This window comes from Giraffa tippelskirchi, chromosome 3 (genome assembly GCF_054371585.1).
Source record: "Giraffa tippelskirchi isolate mGirTip1 chromosome 3, T2T-mGirTip1v1.2.pri, whole genome shotgun sequence".
NCBI classification, from domain to species: domain Eukaryota; kingdom Metazoa; phylum Chordata; class Mammalia; order Artiodactyla; family Giraffidae; genus Giraffa; species Giraffa tippelskirchi.
In genome coordinates this window covers 100741944-100763154 of record NC_137277.1, presented here as the reverse complement: position 1 = coordinate 100763154, position 21211 = coordinate 100741944, and the positions used below count along the sequence as shown (strand labels likewise).

Sequence of the window (21211 nt, the reverse complement as noted above, 5' to 3'; positions counted from 1 at the left end):
AGGCCAAGGGAAGCAGGCAATCCACACTCGGGAACTCCACAGAAGTTTAATGATAAGAAAGACAACAAAACTGATAATCAGTACATGAATTCTCTCCAAACAAAATAAAAATAGAAAAGTGCTCAAAGACTTTAAAATAAAGAGGATTTGCAAGCCTCTGAGAGAGAAATGTGATGTTCCTAAGAGCAAGAAACTTGAAACAAAGGAAGAAAAAAAAAGACAGGCATGAAAAAGAATTATTTGAAAATAAAAAATTAATTTTTAAAACTCAGTAGAAAGAACACATTCCATACAGAACACAGACAACATTACTGCAGATATTATGAAGGAATTCAAAAATAATGTAACAATGAAAAGAATTGAAAAAAGAATGTAGATATAGTAGATACATACACATATATATGTATAAGTGAATCACTTTGCTGTACACCTGAAACTAATGTAATTGATTGTAAATCAATTATATTTCAATTAAAAAATAAAACAAAAACATAATGTGATACAAAATCTGAAAGGGTGGTTAAGAAGCATGGAAGGTAAATCAAAAAACTCTGAAATGTGCCTAGCAGGAGTTTCAGAAGATTATCCAGGGAATGATGAGGAAGGCATATTCACAGAGGTCAAGCTGATAATTACCCCAAACAAAAACTGAGGACACTGCAAGTTCCCAGCAGGATAAATTTAGAAATGATTCCAAGCCTGATCAGACTGTGGTAAAACTGTAGATCAGGCAAGACAAAAGAACACCTTAAAAGCAACCAGGAAAAAGATGAATAATTGACCCAAATTGAAATACTGGGTTTCGAAAAGATCCCCAAATGGGAAATCCTCTAGAGAGAATTACCAAGAAAAGAAAAACAGAAGACATAAAAAGTAGTACAAATGAAAACGGGGACATAAGCACAGCTTGTTAGAAAAGAAAAAGATGAAAATAGAATGTTTATTATCAACTTCATGAAATAAATTTGAAAATTTCAAACCTTTACTAGCAAAACATCATTCAATAAACTGGCTCAAGCAAACAAACAAACAGAAGCAGAAACGTTGAGCAATCTTATAAAGAAACCAAAACCAAGTTTAGAAGTATTCACATCAAAAAGAAGCCCAAGCCCAGGTGATTGAGATAGTGTTGCAAGAATTCTACCCGAGGACAAAAAGAGGAAGAGATTCCTCAGCTCGTGCTAAGAGCCTAGTAAATTCGATACCAAAACTAAAAAAGAAGATAAAAAAAGACAGTCTGAGAAGAAAATCACAGGCCGTTCTACCTATAAAATGAAGTTACCCTCAACAATTCTAAAGAAAATGTCAGCAGGCCAAATCTATAAGTATATAAAAAATATAAATTATGACCACAATTTACATAATTATGTTATACTTATTATAGTTATGTAAATTATGGATTTATTATAGAAATGCAAGGGTGTTTTTACATTAGAAAATCTTTAAATGTTATTCACCAAACTAACAGATTTTTTTAAAATAAATGAGAAGACTATCTCAACACTTACAGAAAAAAAAACTGTATCTGATACAAGATAATACACAAGGACTGTAAAAATGACTAGCAAACTTGGTATAGAAGGGAGCCTTCTTAACATGAAAAGTATATCCCTAGAGATAAGAAAGAGTCAAAAGAATTCCCTTTACGGTCAAGAGCAAAGCAAGGATGCCTACTAGTTTAGTTTCTATTCACCATTGTATTGTAGACCTTACTCAATATAGCAAAATAAGAGCTGAATATCATTCTTAACAGATAGTTACTATCTTCATGAGAAACTCAAAAAACCTATAGATAATTAGAAATTATATAGTCTGGCAAAGTGTTTGAGTATAATAACAGCATAGAAAAATTTATTTCACACATCTATGCATAAACCTCAAAAAACAATATTTTTAATAAAGTAACTACATAGGAACAAAAATCATTTTACAAAGGAATAAATCTAATAAACGATGCATAAGATCTATCTGCATAAAAATATAGGATATTATTGAAATACAAAAAATAATTTAAAATTATCTAGTGAGATAGTCTGTCAGTAAGAAAGCACAATAGCATACAGATATCAGGTTTCCTCAAATTGATCTATATAAAACAATGATACCTATCAAAACTCCAAAATTAGTTATAGAATTTGACAATCTGATTCTAAAATGTGCACAGACAATTAAAGGGTCAAGAATAACCTAAAAATCTTGCCCAATCAGACATCAATATTTTATTACAAAGGTACAATAGCTGAGTCTGAGAGAAACAAATTAATCAGTGGATCAGAATTAGAAGCCTGTAAGATCCATTCATATATGGAACTAGTGTAAAAACAGAAGTTTCATTTCAGGTCCACTGGGAAAAAGAAAAGACTGTATCAAATAAATGGTACTGGGAGAACTGAGTTTCCAAACAGAAAAAATAAAATAAAATTGGAATCCTATCTTATACTACATAAAAATTAATTCTAAGTGAATTAAAGACTTCAATATTAAAAAAATACATTTTAAACTTTTAGAAGAAAATATAGAAAATGCAAATTACCTACAAAAGATAAACAATTAGGAGATCCCTCATAAACAAAATATGAAAGAACAATACAATCAAAGTGCTAAGGAGACAAAATATCAGCTTAGAATAATCCAATTACCTATAAAACTCTTTAAATAGCAGCAGTGAAATAAATATTTTTCAGTAAAGACCCACCCATCCTCACTGAAAGAAACACTATGGCAAGAAGGAAAGTAAACCCGAAAGTAAAGAGCAGAATATAAGAAACGAGGCAAGACCATCGGTTCACAGGTTGGTAAACTTGCTTATTGCCAGCTGTTAGGAATAAAAATCTGTCTTTTTTATTTTAAAAATTGATAGAATTTTCTACAGTAAGCAATAATAAGGAAGATGGAGTCGTAAATGGATGTTTAAAGATGTTAAGATTCATGATGTTCTGGGAAAGGGTGGAGGTGTTGAAAATTTTCTAGGTTAGAAAAACAATAAAGTATGTATATTAAAACTTTAAGAGAAAATGTTCAAAGCACAGAAAATGCTTATAAACACACAAATATGTGTCGTGCAAGAGAGTACTTTATTCTATGAAACATAAACCTATTTTTCACTTATGTTTTAAATAACATTACTAGCTTACATTCTACATTTCTTTCCTTTTTTTCTTACAAAAGGCTGAAACAGCCAGTTTTACTTTTTCAAAAAAGATTTTCACTAAGACTCTCTTCTTCAGAAACTAATTAGCTTTCGACAGGTTCAAAAAACCTAAAGATAATATGGTGAGCTAATTACTCCTTACAAAACTTTAATGATAAAATGTTAGAGACACTTCTTTTAACTTGAAAACTAACACTCACTATCTGCAATATCCTGAAGGTCCTAACCAATATTATAAGAGAAGAAAAAAATAAACTAATTGAATAATTGGGAGTAAAGGGGCAAACTTTTATTATGTGCAGATAATATGTTTATATACAAAATCCAAGGGAATCTGCAAACATATAGCCAGAATAAAGGGAGTTCATCAAGACTCTTGGATTTAAAACTTTATATAAATATCAATAGCAACAGGCAGTTGAAAAATTAAAAGCCCACATTGATTAGAGCAAGAAAAATTTAGAAATAATTATGTTTATCAATTAAAACTACAATTTAAATTATATTTATTATATAGGAATAAATCTATCAGTGTATATGTAATATACATTATATAATATGTAATGTATAATCAGTATAAATATAAATTGGATGAAGAAAATACATAACGTTTTTGAAGTACAAAAAAGACTTGAATGGAAAGATACAGACTCTGTGTTTTGAAGTAAGGAAAGTGAAAATCATAAAAATGTTCATTGATCTCATTTATTCTACAAAGACAATTCAATTCTTATCACAATCTAACAGAGGATATTTTTTTCAAGGAATTTTATAAATTGATTCAAAAGATCAGAGGGATAAGCAAAATGACAAGAATATAAAACTAATGTTGACAAAGAAGAAAACAGGGTTTGTTGATAAATTAGATGTGGGAGAAGGGAGGAATATAAGATAAAATAGAAATATGGTAAGTCTACCCTCTTGGGCTCAGTAATTAAGATGCACATGAGTGAGGTCCTAGATTTCACGGTCTGCCAGAACTTCCTCACTTTAGGAAACTGAGATTTTTAAGATCCTCAAAGAGCCCAGAGAATTTTCACTGAATATCCTGCATTGTGCAGTATCTCCTGAAAACTTCAGTTTCTTCTCCAAAGTTGACAGTGTATTTGACAGCAAAAGTAGATTCAAGGACATCCACAGGAGTAGAGGAACTTGATTTTTGTAGTAAGAATGAGGCAAAAGGGAAGGACAACAGAAAACAAAAATCCCAGGCCCTCCTGCACACACATACAGCACTTGGGAAAATGACAGCTCCTCCTTCTTTGTTTTTTCCCAAACAGAATGTAAATCAAAAGAGATCACAGGTGCATTAATGAAAACTTCTTCAGGTGATGTGCTTTCCTGTTGCCTTTCTGAGCCCCATAGACACACAGAAGGAGGAAGGAAGGAAGTGATTTGCCCTGGTTTGTAGAATTTAATATTCCTGCAAAGGTAATTGTATGGCTCTTGATAATTCAGCAGTTCAGACTCATCACAACATTTCATCTTCAAGGGCTATCTCAATTTTTCACATAGATCTTTATTCTTCCACTCACATATTCAAGGATGAAAAATTTGCCTCACCGTATTAAATTAAATTACCTTTAAAACATGTAGCTTTGCCTCAAGCTCTGTTCTTTTGAGAATCATTGTTCCATTAAGAGTCTCTATCCTGTTTTAAGAAAAAAAGGAGGGGGGCGGGAAATAACATGAGTGATTCTCTCAAACAAGCACCATCCCTTATGGAGTACTCCTCTTTGAGCACAGACTATTCTCAAAAAGCGACATAAATGTCACCATTCTCATGGCGCTTCAAGTATCTGGACCTAAGCCAAACCTGACAACATTCAAAGGAAGAATATGAAAAAAAAATACACCCTTTGAGAGGGTGCCTAGAAGAAAAGGCTCTGGGTTAGTTGTAAACTGTAGCTCATTTTATAGAAGCCACCCTAGGGCAATGACGGTTGAGCTCTACTAGAACGCATTGTGTGGGCTGGCTGAACCACCTCTTTGATTTGGTGAATATTCATTGGGCATCTACTATGAGCTAGACTCTAGACATCACGCTAAGCATTAGGAATACAACAATTGAAAACCTGAACTAGGGACTTTCAAACAATGAAATCAGAAAACTACTTCTTGAAATGGGAAAATCTTTTCTTCCTTAAGATTCTAGAAAATTTTACCTCTGTAAATTGCCCAAATTTTAGAACGAGAACAAATAGAATCAGAACTACTATGAGATATTAACTTTCAAATGACACATCTCAAAACTTTTAAGGGTACAGACTTTAATCCTAGAATTATCAATTTAATGGTGTTCTTTCTCCCTATACCAAATGCCTTTCTAAAAACAGAAATTTGTTCTATCCTGCGTGATTTATTTGTGTTGTGGGCTCAAGTTAGAAGCCTTTATTTTGACTACTAAACTATCAATCTGAATCAGATAAATATGATGTATGAGTTACAAAACTAAGCATCTTTTTAAGTATTGGTTCAAAGTCATTCTGATAAATAAGCTGTAACTCAAAGATGCAAGAAATTTGTCAAGGCCTGGCAAAATAATAATACTAAATGCAGTCTATTGGGTATAATGCTGTTTCCAATAGCATTATACCCAAGAAAATGAAATGATAGCAAGTCAACATATCAGCTTTCTCATTACCGGCTCTTGACTCCAGATGATAGGAAGGATCCATGTGAATCTGTTTGGTACCTTACTGTTGATCTGACCTACCCAAGCAACAGCTATCTGCGGGCAGAACTGTAGGCATAGATTGGCCGCTATCTTCAGTATTTGTACAAACTGTCTCTCATTTCCCTGACCTCTGGATTTCCACCTGTCTCCACCCACTACTCTTTAAGTATACACCTGAGGTCTGCCCTCTTCACCCATTTGGAATATAGGTTTCTGATTCTAACCACCAGCATGTTCCCTTGAACATGTTCCTACCTCATCGATTGAAGTTTCTCTGGAGCTAGAGTGGTCCCCATCCTTTATCCTGAACTCATAGGAACCATAGAGTTGGACACGGTCCTCTTCCACCACCAGTCATCTTTCAAAATTACTCTCACACAACCCCCCCACCCCCCAAAAAAACATCCTTTGAAGTTTTAGACTAGAATCACAAAAGAGTGTCCAGGGAATTTTTTATTGGCAGCTTGCAAGGAACAGCTGTGGGATAGCTGGAGAAAGGATCCTGGCATCCAGAGCAGATGGTCAGATCCCAGTTCAGGCACTTACTAGGTGGTTGGTTTTAACTAAACCTCATTTCAGCCTGAGTCACTTCGTTTATAAATAGGAATAAAATTAACTTCACAAGATGACTGTAAAGAATAAGTGAGCTAATCAGAATAAATTCTAAACTATTAAACCTGACTGGTGAGACCCATGCTCTGCTTCCTGAAGAACGCTCTGTCTTCATTTCTTACTCTGCTCTTCTTAATTCACCAGCCACTAATTGATTATACTGGCTATCTCTCTATCCCTTGAACATGCCAAACCTACTTTGATAACTCAAACCTCTCTATTTTACCTGAAATGTTCTCACCAGGAGTTCATGGAACCATCCCTTCTCATCATTCGCTCTCAGCTCAAAATTCATCTTCTCAGAAAAGGCCACTTTTAACACTTAAGCTAAAGATGCAGCCCTTTCACTCAGTGTTTTATCCCATCCCTTTTTCTACTTTCTCCATAATAGTTATCACAACTGAAATATCAAAGTTACTTATTTTTGTGGGCTTTTCTTACCTATCTCTTTCCATAATTAATAAAGCAATAGAAGAGTCTTTGTCTCCCTGAGCCTATCACAGAGCTGGAAATATAGTATTTGCTCAATAAATATTATTTTAATGAATGGGTGAACTCCACCTTTGTCTTATTAGGTCTAAGGGTGGAAACGTCTGTTGAATCTCTATTAGGGAAACAAACATCCCATTGGTAAATTGGGAATAGCAGCAGGTGTCAGCGGAGAAGGCAATGGCACCCCACTCCAGTTCTCTTGCCTGGAAAATCCCACGGACGGAGGAGCCTGGTAGGCTGCAGTCCAGTGGGGTTGCTGGGAGTCGGACACTACTGAGCGACTTCACTTTCACTTTTCACTCTCATGCACTGGAGAAGGAAATGGCAACCCACTCCAGTGTTCTTGCCTGGAGAATCCCAGGGACGGGGGAGCCTGGTGGGCTGCCGTCTATGGAGTCACACAGAGTCAGACACGACTGAAGCGACTTAGCAGCAGCAGCAGGTGTCAGTGTATGTGTTGCAGGGCAGGAGGACTGAGCAGACTGTTCTTTCAGACAGAATACTAGGAGAGAAAAACAACTGGCTGGTGGTATAAGAAGAAAAAGCTCAGCCCTTCTGAACTTTCATTTGCTCTAACCCCAGGATTATGTCAACCATGGAAACTGGATCCATTCCTCTCTGTCTAAAGAGAATGTGCTGCTACTGCTAAGTCACCAGAATGTGGCCAGGTTAATTGAATTTGAATCAAAAATAAAATTTTAAAAATGCTATCCTTCCCACTCAGATGTTTGGGCTACTGATGCCCTCTGACTTCAGATGTTGACAACATGTTCAAGTTTGAGGAAACCTTGAGAAACAAAAGGAACTGATAGAAACGTCTGTACCCAATCCCCAAGCTATGATGAGCTGCCTCCCTTCTTGTGATCCTGAACAAAACGCCTATTCATTCACTCAACAGGCATTATGAGAGACCATAACAATTTTTTAAGCCCCACAGGAAGCAGCCAGATAGTTACGTTAATAGGTTTCCTGACGATCTGATCAGGTCAACAACTTGTTTGTGGGTAAAGCCTTCTGTGCTCACACCATTTATGTTTGCAAGGACATCACCTGGGAGATGCCAAGAAAAACAAGTGTTAAAATGGTTGGTTAAATAATCTTTCCTGACCCACAAATGAAACAAAACACACAAGCCCCAAACCTTGGCAACATAAAGGAGCTGAGGAAATTCAAAGCAACAATCACATCCTGACCTTCATCATCAAAAAAAATTTTTTCTTGCTATTTAAATAATTCCAAACATAAGCATAGTTCTGACTCACCGGCTTGCAGGCCAGCGCAGTGTGCTGGGCTGTCCTCCTGGATTTTGCAGATCAGGGTGCATATATCTGTGGAGCAGGTGTTCTGGTTTGAGAGCCTGTAAGTCTGTAAAATGAGAAAGATACATAATTACTATTAAAAAACTCAAAATCTATTTGTCAAAAAAATTAAGCAGTCTCAATTACCTTATATAACAGGATACATCAGTACAAAGAACAATTTGGGAAGCTTCTCTGAGTATAAACTGAATCTAAGGACCAATCTGACACTTCTCCCACACATTCTGTAGCTGACTCCATTCATAAAAAAACACATCTGGGGCTTCCCTGGTGGCTCAGTGGTAAAGAACCTGCCTGCCAATGTAGGAGACACAAGTTGGATCCCTGGTCCAGTATTATCCCACATGCCAGGGGGCAACTAAGCCCGTGTGCCACAACTACTGAGCCTGTGCTCTAGAGCCTGCGAGTCACAGCTACTGAAGCCTACATGCTCTAGAGCCTGTGCTTTGTAAAAAGAGAAGCCACTGAAATGAGAAGCCCACTCACTGCGACTAGAGAGTAGTCCCCACTCACCACAACTAGAGAAAAGCAACAAAGAACCAGCACAACCCAAAATAAATAAATAAATGTTAAAAGAAAACATATCTGGCTTAAGAAAGAAAGTAGTGTAAGACTGGTTTAAGATTTAAGACTTTCATGCCTAAGAGACCACCTGATGCTATTGCGTATCTAACAAGAAAAATTCCATTTCTCTTTCCCCAGTAGGAGAAAACAACAGTAGCCAAGAGCAGAGAGAAAAATCTCTATGTGGTTCTCCCAAGCTAAAGTACTCATTACAGGAGTGTATGAATCATTACACATCCAGCAAGGGAGATATGCCAACAATAATTATTTTAAATCAGAGTTCTGCAAATAATGACAATCTGCCCTTCATTAATTCGAAAGTATTATAATTGGCTCAATTATCTTCATTCCTGAATGCTCCTTGGTACACCTGCCCTGAATACTCACCAGTTCATTAACCACTCAACTAAAAAAGAAAAAGTTACGCTTCGCCTCTTGCCTCAATTTGGCAAAAGCAACTTGGTTTTGTTTTTCCTTTCAATTTGTACCAAAAACACAGCACCGGTGTTTGATGAATAAATGACCCAGTGATCTATATTCTTCTTTTTCACATATTTAAGTTATGAGGTCTAGTTTCATTTAGAATCAAAATCAGCATTCTGAGTTGAGTAAGTCTTCCTAATATCTGTTTCCTGAAATTAAACCACATTCCAGTACTGCTTCCTTGTGGAAAAACTAATGTCCGACGTCCATTCATTTATATTTTAGACATACAGTTTCCAGAACCAGCAGAACCAGAAGTCAGTCAATGCAAGAAACTTCTAGAAACTTGACTTTGTTAACCTTGAAGGGATTTATGTTCACTCTGAAAGGCATTTAGAATCCTCATATCTTAAAGGCAGATGAGACTTTTAGAGATCATGTGATCTACTTTCAAGACCTTGATGCTAGGAAAGATTGAAGGCAGGAGAAGAAGGGGACAACAGAGGATGAGATGGTTGGATGGCTTCACTGACTCGATGGACATGAGTTTGAGCAAGCTCCAGAAACTGGTGATGGACAGGGAAGCCTGGCATGCTGCAGTCTATGGAGTCTCAAAGAGTTGGACATGACTGGGCAACTGAACTGAACTGAACTGAACTGAATTTACTTTCCATCAATATCAGAAATTCCATTAACAGATTGTTTTTTTGCCAGGGAATCTTCTTGCCACTGCCCAGGCCCTTCCAGAAATGAAGCATGGTCTGGTTCATGCAACACATGGACCAAAGCTATAAGAGACCCTCCTTTGGGAACCCGCTGTTATAATGATTCTCATTAGCAGTGAGAATTTATGCTCCATGTCCAGGAAGCAAAGTAAGTACAGTGAAGGGGAAACGTTAATTGATGTAGCATGCACTTGCGTGTACGTTTGCCACAGGTGTAAAATGTATGGGTTAGAGATAGGCAGAGGTCCCAAAGCTTTGGAAAGAAATAATCAGTTGGATATTTTTCTTTTGCTCAGTCATCTCCCAGAAACACAAAAGTACACTACTTTCTCATGCCCAGTAGCCTTCATTCTAACACTTGTCATTTGCTGACCTTCTACTGGAACCAGGCACATTACTAAGTACTTCACATATGTTATCTCATTTGAAATGCCTAAGAACCTACTAAAGTAGCACTGAAAGAACACAAATTCAGTTGTAAATGAATCTAAGGTCTGTGTTCTGGTCTTGCTACATTACTCTCCATATCAACAAAACACTAACATCCATGGAAACTAGAGGAGGTGGACTTGTTCTCTCCCAGCATGCCCTGTGCCCCACGGACCAGGACCCAAATACGTGTTAACGAATGGAGGCACAATAAGGGTATATGAGGTTCTACTTGGCCTTTAAAATGTTCCCAGGGCATGCCCCCTATTTGACAATCACTATAAACCTTGTGAGTACTAGGTAATAGGTAATGCATAGAGCTGGTAATGGAAAGCATACACCCAAAGGGAATTTGCAGAGGAGTGGACCCTTGCATCACTAAAATAACATGCTACAGTCCAGAGGTGAAGCCATCATTCATGTGAATCCACAGAGGTTCAGGCCACTATAACCTGCTGTCTACTAATGACAGTTTTGATTCTTGCTCCATGTAGTGTTTATGGTATGAAGAAGAAATATGGGGGAAGCAGTAATATGTCTATAGAAAGAGGAGAAGAGATTCTCCTTGGTCACATTAAGTAAGGATAAATGAGTAGTCTTTGCTCCTGCTTTCAGTAGCAATCACTGCACATCCTTGGGCATAATTCTCATTTGAAAAGAAGTGGTCACAAAAAGCACAGTGTCTCTAAAATACAGAATAGGGAGTGTTTCATGCGAATGAGGAATAAGAGAGAGTACTAGGCTTCGAAAGCCCAGTGGAAGAATTAAGTGATTTCACCAAATTCAAAAGTAGAATTCAGAAAGGAGAAGGTCTCTTCTTTTCTTTGAGAGGCTTCTCCCTGCTCATTGCAGCTAAAGTTCCATTTTGTTTCTTTATTCTTAAAACGGTGTGTTACAGAGCAGCTTCCTGTTGCTAATCTTAAAACACATTGAGTTTCCAATTGTTGCACTGATAATTAGTCATCAAGGTTTTCTGAAGCCAGCACCAAAGTTAAGATATAAAAACTGATGTTTGGTATGAGGATATGATTATGCAGAATGCTTCTAAAAGAAATGCAAAGGTGTAATGGAAAAAGAACACAATAATACTTAAACTACTTCTGTTGCGCTTAATTAGACAAGCCTTTGACCTAATACATCATATTTACAAATATAGCCATGAAAAAGCAGACAGCAAATAAGAAATTAAATTCTTAGGCTATTAAATAGAAATCGATAAAGACTTAAAATTTCCTACAGCATGAGGCAACACACGCATAGAGCCAAATATTCTTAAGTATTTTCAAATAATAGTTATAAAATGTTATCACTAAGGAAAAGAGTACAAACTTCTCATAAAGTCCAATATGAAAACATTAGTATTTTCAAATGTAATAGTAACTATAAATGAATAGATGCAGTCCATATACACAAATATATTTCTTTCAAGTATTTCTTAATACTGAAGTGTAGACAAAATCTGATGCACAGTATAAGAAATTATTACACAAAACCCATAACTAATGCAAATATATAAGATTCACTTAAAAAGAGTATGTCATTCTCTTATTTGTGAGCTGACTGATAGCAAGAATTTCTGATCAGTCTCAGACCAACAAGAAGAATAAAGTAAAGAGAAACAAGAAATTGGGTAAATCTCAGGGTGATTATTTTATCTGCTTGAATGTTTTCTTTCCTTGATGGTACCCAACACACCGAAAAAATACCAAAAACAGCCACACATTGAGCACAAGTCACAGTCTCTATCAATCCCTAAGCTCGACTTCATTCTTTCTTTGTAAATATCATGACATTGCCACTGCCACTTTCTTAATTAAAAGTCTGGAAAATTTGAAAATTGCCCACCTGAATTTCAAATCCAAATGTTCCATTATCTTGTTTTTCCACAGTAATAAGCTTTCTGTAAAAGAAACAAAAAGCTAGGAATGAAGATCAAAGTATCACATTTGGCACATATCTATCATTAAAAGCAACTGTCAATAAAAAATAGCTGATGTTTGTATAAACTGTATTATGTATGACTCTGTGTGTGTGTGTGTGTGTGTGTGTGTGTGTGTGTGTGTATATGAGATATCAACAGCCTGGAAGCTGTATTCCTAAACATCTTGGTGAGACACCAAAAAATAAATGAAATTCTTTACCTTTGAGACCAGGAAAAGTCACCTACAGAACTTGATCTTGTCAGAGCAAGCTGAAAAATACAGGTACACAGTTATTGAAAGATCCTTAAGACACATCTGTAAAATGTTCTAAATCACAAAGGACTCTTCTTTATTGCCTTCTTTGGCCCCACTCCTGGGAAATTGTTACAGAAAGGCAGTAATTTCCATTCTCTAGTGATAGCAAAGGAAACCTGGGAAAGGAACCATTCAGGTATTCCATTTGAAAGATTAAAAGAGGCTTCGATAATAACACCCTATGGCAAAAGAGTTAATGTCATGTGGCAAAATTCCAAAGCTTCCAAAAAGAACTTCATATCTAATCTCTATCTAAAATAGCCTCTGAAAGTTTAACCACAGCAGTTTGTAATCACACTGAAATCCAAAGAAAAAATAACACCCATCGAATGGCATATAAAACCCAAATAGTTGATAGTTTGGGGAGATGCTGATGAAATGACTGTTTATTGTAATAGTTCAATATGTTACTGTTTTCAGAAGGATAAAATCATCTAATACCTAGAAGCATAATTTGGGTAAAACAAGGGATTCAAAACCTCAATTATTTTTATGATTTATTTTTGCAATCGTTTTAAAGAGTACAGTGAGATTTCTAGCCAAGAAAGGAAAGGAACTTCAGAATGGTATAAATGTTGTAAATGACATCACCTTTTGCTTCCCTGGTGGCTCAGACAGTAAAGAATCTGCCTACAATGTGGGAGACCCGGGTTTGATCCCTGGGTCAGGAAGATCCCCTGGAGATGAGAATGTCTACCCACTCTGGTATTCTTGCCTGGAGAATCCCATGGACAGATGAGCCTGGCAGGATATAGTCCATGGTGTTGCAAAGAGTCAGACAGGACTGAGCAACTAACACTTCCACTTTACTCCTCTGAATGTTTTGGGAAGAGATCATTTAAAGATAAGTTTCCAGGATACAGTCTATCATTATAAATAAAGGAAAAGTTGATGAAAGGTGTCATCTTTTTTTTAAGGTAATTATAGTGAGGTTTGTGTGTTTTGTGTTGTTTCTTTGCTTAGGCATTAACAAATGTTAATCAGCTCTTTCTCAAGTGTTGGTCCAGGGTTCCAAAACAGAAGTTCATGCTACTAGTTAGTCCAAGGTGTTTATTTAAGTGGCAACCTATTATGCTTCTTATATATCAGTGACTACAGAAAATATCAGGAGATAATGCAGAAGTTCAAACAAATAAAAGAAAAATAGACGATAACAGCCAAAAGGAGAAAAGTATGCAAAAGAAATTAATGCACAAATGAAATCTTCATTAACGCATTTGTTAGAGAACCTACATCACTGTATGGAATTTGAATTACCAAGTACAAAATGCCAGCATTCTCACAAATTTTCTTGAATGGTTCAGTGTTCAGAATTTGGCCACTGGTCAGTATTGTTAACCCAATGAAAAACTGACGTCTTCCTATAATAATAATAAATTTATTATGCCTTCCTCTTTTATTAGTTCTGGACAGCAAATCATTTATATCATTTTGAAGACTACAACCAGAAGGCTCAGAACTGAAAAAAAAAAAAACACTTCTCTATATTTGCTTAGAAAAAACCCTAATGGTGGGAAAGATTGAAGGCAAAAGGAAAAGAGGGCAGCAGAGGATGATACAGTTAGATAGCAACAGTGACTCAATGGACATGAATCAGAGCAAACTCCAGGAGATAGTGAAGGACAGGGAAGCCTGGCATGCTGCCATCCATGGGGTCACAAAGAATCAGACACAACTTAGCAAGTGAACAACAATCTATTTTTAATTTATAAGGACTAATTGTGGAAGGCCTATTTATAGTTTGTATGGTTTGTTTCAGCCTGATTTTGTCCTGATAAGTACCATTAACAAGGGTGGAGACCATTCAGCTATGCAGTGGGCTGACTTCTTGTGGAAGACAGCAATAAACTTGATATGCCCAAGCATTCTCAACCTCTCAACTATACTGTACTTATATTTTCTTAATTTATATTCATTATTTCCATTTGCTTGGCTTTTATCCTTACTTCAGATGTAAAGTACTTAGGTAGCTCATATCATGCTATCTGTAAATCATAACCAGTGTTTATATTTAAAAATATTACTCTTGCTATCAATACTCATCAGATTATGCATGTATTTATATATGTGGAAGCACATGTATGTACTTATATGAAGGGCAGATGGGATTAAATACGTCACTTCTGTTCATAATTACTTGTAGGCTTTGGGCCTCTTGGGGGATGTATTCATTTTATTTCTACCCCAACACCTAGCACAGGGTTTGGAATAGAATGGAACCATATAAACTGCTAAACAGAAAAAACAGAAGTAAACTACTAGATAACAATACAAGCAAGTAAATGGTAGTGGGAGATCCAAAGTTTTATAAAAGAGTCTTCAACTCTGTCCATTAAATTAAATATTCATAGGAAAAGCTCAAGGGTAGACTTTTAAAAATATAAAATAAAATTTTAAATGGAAGAAAACAAACAAGGATTAAAAAAAAACCTGAATTCTAAAACAGCAAGAACCATAGCAAAAGGACTAATAGAAAACAAAGTCAGTCAAACTCTAGCTAATTGACCTGATTAAAATGGAAATATCTGCCTAGAACAATATGAGATGCAGAGCAGATACTCAGCTCTTATGAACTGACTTGGGTCATCAGTGACACAAAGAAAAAAATCTGACTAAATCAAATTATGAATTAGTTTCCACTCTGGATCAGCAATGAGCCTGTCATAGGCACCTAACATTAAATACACAACTGCTAAATGAATGAATAGTTCATTTTCATTCATTTAGCAGGAATTAATGAATTCTTAAAGTTTTGAGACTTTTGCCTCATCAATTTTAAATACACCTTTGCTAAGCAAATAATCAAAGCATTGATGAGAATCTCAAGATTTCATCTCATCCTCCATTAACCTGCCTTCTAAATCAAAAAAATCATTCTAGATAGATTCAGATACAAAATTAAGTCCACAAGACAAATCCAAGACCTCTGTAGAAAAGGAAATTTTCCCACCTCTCTCGGGCTAACCTTTCTACTCTAGCTAATTGACTAGATTAAAATGGAAATTTCTACTTAGCACAACATGAGATGCAGAGCAGAAACTCAGTTCTTGTGGACTGACTCAGGTTCAGTGAGAAAAAGAAAAAAATCAGACTAAATCAAATTATAAATTAGTTTCCACTCTGGATCAGGAATGAGCCTGTCATAGGCACCTAACATTAAAATTAAAAAAACAATTTAAATAAATGAGGCACCATCAAATTCTCTGACACAAGCCACATCCAGACACAGTATCTACTTGTTTTTGATCTGAACTGTCAGACTCAGGAGATGTGGAATGTATTTAGAGTTCAACCAAAGGAATGTTCTTAGGGTTCAACCAAACTATCTGTCTGAGTGAAAAGAAGTATGTCTGAAGTCTTATCAAAGATCTTACACTTTTAGAACAAGTTTTGCCTGCAGCCCTCTCCCTGGAGTGAGCAGCCTTCTAGAATCTGACCAGTGGAGTCTCTGCTCCCTAGACCGCCCACCCAACCTGAGTCTCTTCTCGGGGCTGGAGGGATGACACCAAAACTCTTGAATGAGGAACTGGTATGCAATGAACAACATATGCTGGCAACAGCTGTCTTTTATTACACATTATCTAATATGAGAAATCTAGGTTTAGCAGTTTTGCAGGGCTGCAAACTACACATTCAATTATGTCTCCTGAGAAGACAAAGCTCCTTAACCCCTTGCTGGCCTCTGATCCCTGGGTTGGGAAGATCCTCTGGAGAAGGGAATGGCTACCCACTCCAGTATTCTTGCCTGGAGAATTCCATGGACAGAGGAGCCTGGTGGGCTATAGTCCATGGGGTCACAAAGAGTTGGACATGACTGAGCAACTAACACTTTCACTTTTTTTCAGCTTCTAATATAAAGATGCCTGGGATTTGGGCTGAGGATCCCAACTCTTATGTTTTTAGTCAGGTGATTTAAAAGCTTACCAAAAAATGTAACATAATTTTTGCTGCTATGAGATGATTCACAATGTCCCTCTTTAGTGGGAAACAAAGACCAAATATTTCAACTGTCAGTTTGCAAAAAATAGGAATAATCTGTAGCAGAGGCAGATAGTCAGCCCTATAGAGGAGCTTGTAGTTTCATACTGTAGCCACTTATGCTGCTAAGTAACAGCCTGCTACTTCCTCTCTCCACTGTGTACCCATTTCCTGAAAGTGTCATGAGGGGGGAAGGGGCAGATACCTATTCACAGATGAGATATTTTTGTTTTTGTTGTTTGTTTCAAAAGTCCACAAATTATGTGTTCTGCTCCCTTTCCAGTACCATACCTCATTCTCCCAATTCTTCCATGAATACAGGTTTTTTCCCCTTTTTGAGTCAGGAGGCTTAGAATAACATGGCTCCACAAAAATATTTTATGATTAACAAAATAATGGAGCTGAACTCAATTTCTTAACTATAAGTGCTCTTAAGGAATGTAAATACCATACAATGTTGTAGCTTCTCAAGAAAATTTTATTGTGGGCTCACGAATCTCTTTCAAGAAAAATTTTTGGATATACTCTCTAAGTGCACCACAATATGGATTAGAGAATACTTATCAAATTCTTTTGTAATGAAATTAACAGTTTTCTACTAAAAGTATTCATTAAATGATCAAAATATCTTGTTGTCATCAAGAATACTTAGGAATTTTGGTGACAGATGAGTGTGTGGCCAGAAATAAAATAAAAGCTCCTGAAGGGCAGAACCCATCTCAGAAATACATACAAAGTCAGCACAATATTCTGTATCTGACTTATAACTGAGATCACCCCTCCAGAAGTTGTCTATTTAGTAATAATTTGATAACCAACGAAAACCAAACAAAGAGAAACAGTTTGTGGTTCCACGAATGCATATTCAGTCTTTCTCTCTGTTTGTCAGTTTTTCACTATAGCATTCAGGGAAAACTGCTTTCCAAGGGTGACCTACTGCCCTTGGGAAAATGGGTGTAAGGCCTATGGCTACTCTTTTAGTATCACAACATTCATCAAGATAGCCTTACTTCATACCATCTCCTTCCTACAGCATTTTCCATTGCAGGGATTTTTTTTCCTAAAACTGTGTTCAAAAGTAGGAGACTTCACTGGGAGTATGTCACCTCCTACAAATACAGGTATTGAGATAATATAAACACAGAGAAATCTATTTTTAAATAATGTTGAGTGCAAACACCCAAATGATTCTGAAGATTAATCTGAAACTACGGGCTAACCAGATACAGCTTTGCAGAAACCAAAGCCAACGATAACAAGAAGTATGAGTTGTTGACGTCAGCACTGAAAGGGTTGAAAATAACAATGGGCAGAAAACACCTGCTTGTGGGATTGCTTCGCAGGGATCTCGTTGCCTGCAATTCAGTCAGTGCCAAATGAATAGTTATTCTCTAAAGACCAGTTAAAGGAAATGAACATCCATTTGGAAAATTCTGAACGGTTGGAATAAACTTGCATCAGGTCTCATTGATGATAATTGTACAGAAGCAAATATATCATATACAAATGTTTTGTTTTGCTTTTTATTTTCCTTAAGTAAATTTCACAACAGTAACAAAAAGCCGTTTGAATAGGAGGAGTCTCACCACGGGAAAGAACATGAGGAAAGGGAGAAGAAAGGACCTACAAAAGATGGGAAAATATAAGTAAAATAATTGGTGTGGAAGTGTGTGTGTATGTGTACATAGATACACAGATTATGTACACACACACATCTGTATCTCATATACCTAAATTGTTCTCATCTTTTCCCATCGCCTCCCTGATTGCTTCTTTTCAGTTCATGCTTTCTTCACTCAGGCTTGAAACCAAATGTGGCTCCCTTTTCTTCACTGCTTTTCACAGCCAAGTCTTTGTGTCTCTTCTCCATTCCTTCAGTTCCTCTTTCTCCAACTACTGCAAAAATTGCTCCCTCACCACTAGTCTCTCCCCACTTACCAACAAGCAAGTTTCCAGAGTAAGGTTCCTAAAACCTTGTATTCAGTCATCCTCAGTTGGTTCCCTGTGTGCTGGTCAGATTACTACTTCCTCGGGGGAAGTGTCCAAGTCTTATGAAAAGCAGCCCAGCTCTGAGGTCTCCCCTCCTCTCCCACACAGACACTCATCCGGTCCACCTAACACAGTAATGTTCAGTTCATTTCAGTTCAGTCGCTCAGTCGTGTCCAACTCTTTGCGACCCCATGAATCGCAGCACGCCAGGCCTCCCTGTCCATCACCAACTCCCGGAGTTTACCCAAACCCATGTCCATCGAGTCGGTGATGCTATCCAACCATCTCATCATCTGTCATCCCCTTCTCCTCCTGCCCCCAATCCTTCCCAGCATTAGGGTCTTTTCCAATGAGTCAACTCTTTGCATGAGGTGGCCAAAGTATTGGAGTTTCAGCTTCAACATCAGTCCTTGCAATGAACACCCAGGACTGATCTCCTTTAGTAATGTACTGTTACTTAAACTGCCCTAAGGACCCCAAGATCTCTACCTCAGCATTTTAATTATTCCTTTGCTCTGGAATACCCTTCAATATCTAGTATATCTATCCTTGAAGGTTGTATTCAAAGACATGTACTTGGGTTAGAGCATGTATGTTACTTTATATTGTATAACACCTACTTGTTCTGTTTACTCAGTCGGAAACCCTATAAGGCCAGGAAATTGTCCTTCTCATCTTTATACACCCTACACTGCTGTACACCTGAAAAGTGAATAAAGGTTTTGGTACTTCCCACAGGGGCTTTATTTTCAGACAGTAACTCAATAGGAATGTTTTTTACTAAACTTAATGTCATAAAGGCACTTTGGAATTGAAAAAGATCAATCATCCAAACCAGAACAAGTTATTCCCTTATCTCTTTTGAAAAATACCAAAGAATCAGCTATGTGCATCACTGAGAAAAGATCATGACTCTTCTACTATGCTATAACTCTGTAATCCTGAAATTAGAAGGCTTAAGAGGAACATACAATGTGCATGCAAGATTTAAGGGCAAAAACTCATGTTTTAAAACAATTCTAAATATTTTTGTATTCAGATGTGTACATGGGGCATTATAGCAAGCTAACTAACTGAACTCTGAAGAGATTTTTTGGTTTAATTCTTTTTTACAAGTTGGAAATTGAAAAAACTCACAATAAATCCAGCTGGACATGGATTTTCCCAAATGAGTTTTCCTCTCTAGGGAAATACTTTGCAATCAAAATTAAAATAATAACAGAATTACTCAGTTATTGAGCACATACTACATATCAGTCATTCTGTTAAACACTGTGCATTTCTTCACTTACAAGACAGAAGAGCCCCGCAGGATGGTTCTATTATTATCTTCATTTCAGAAAAAAGCAAACTGAATCTTAGAGAAGAAAATGACTTACTCAAGATTCCACAGCTACTAAGTGGCAGATCTTGCACTCATTTATCCAATAAAGTCTTAATTCCCAATAATGTGAGGTACATGCCAGTGCCCAGAACTAAAGATAGTTTTGTCAATAAAACTTGCACTAAAAAATTATGTATTCTCCCTGGATTATGAACTGACATGACTATTAAAGACTGGGAGAGAGGCTGGGAGGGAAGGACTCAATGGGAGACATACAGGAAAAAGGAATAATAATTCTAAAACTGGTTGTGTCTACAATACACACCATCTTCAAGTTGATATGCTTAATGATTTTTATTTTATCAGAATACCTCTTGTAGTGAGAAAATAATCTTATTTCAGGTTTTGCCTTAAAAATGTTTTCTTATGGTTTTAAATCTTAAATGAAGACTTAATGACTAGAGTGTGAGTTCTCTGGGCTCCTTGCCTCTTTCTTCACCTATACTCTGAGCCACTAATTTCAAAGGATCTGAAATAACATTTTTAACATGCAGTCAGACAAACATATCACTCTGCTCTCAAGAGAACAAGAACACTGTAAAAGGTAAAAAATAGCACTCATACCTGCTTTCTTCCCCGAGGCAAAGTAGCCACCGTATCTGCCAGCATTTGAAGCCTTCTATTATCATCATCCATGGTAAAACTGCCTGTGAGTGTGGAGTAAGAGCTGTGCCCTGGACCAGCACAGTACTCCATGAAATTGCCATTGCTGCTCTGTTTCCTGAGCTTTTGTAAAGACATTGTGAGTAAAGATTACTCCAGCTAGCACATGGTTGAGTGGCCTTGCAGGGTAGGGGAAGCTAAAAGTATAACCCTCTGACAAGTAATCAAAAGTAGCAAAGCAGAAAGAGCCCATGTGACTTCTGTGGTTTGAAGTACTTGTTACACAAACACTATCTTGCAGTTCACTCCCATTTCTCAGTGCTTTTTTTCTTTAAGCCCCTGAGAGAAGGCTAGTTTTTAGCATTAAAATAAATAGATTTATATTTTTTTCTCTTCAAACAGCCAGAACTCTTACGCTTGCATGTTCTATGGCAAGTTGTGTTCAAAACACCATCTACCTTTTTTGTAAAGGAAAAAGAAAAATTTCCCCAAATTCTGCCATTAGTTTGACATCCACTCTCCTACTTAATATGGGCCGGTGTAGTGTAAAGGTCAGGATGTGTGGATACTGATTCCTCATGAGTATAAGCAAGACCTACAGGGTCCAGTCATAAGGTCCTCTCACAAA

The 21211-nt window shown here is 36.7% G+C and overlaps 1 protein-coding gene across 1 annotated transcript in view; it reads right to left on the bottom strand.

Moving 5' to 3' along the window:
- Positions 1-20759, bottom strand: part of CYTIP (cytohesin 1 interacting protein) — a 30923-nt gene extending 10164 nt beyond the window's left edge. The window contains exons 1-6 of the mRNA XM_081574983.1: positions 20545-20759; positions 12534-12583; positions 12238-12292; positions 8195-8297; positions 7889-7982; positions 4733-4802 (exon numbers count right to left, since the gene is read on the bottom strand). Of these exons, the coding sequence (XP_081431109.1) occupies positions 4733-4802; positions 7889-7982; positions 8195-8297; positions 12238-12292; positions 12534-12583; positions 20545-20721 (549 nt within the window). The 5' untranslated portion in view covers positions 20722-20759. The remainder of the gene's footprint in view (positions 1-4732; positions 4803-7888; positions 7983-8194; positions 8298-12237; positions 12293-12533; positions 12584-20544) is intronic.
- Between the last annotated feature and the right edge of the window lie 452 nt (positions 20760-21211).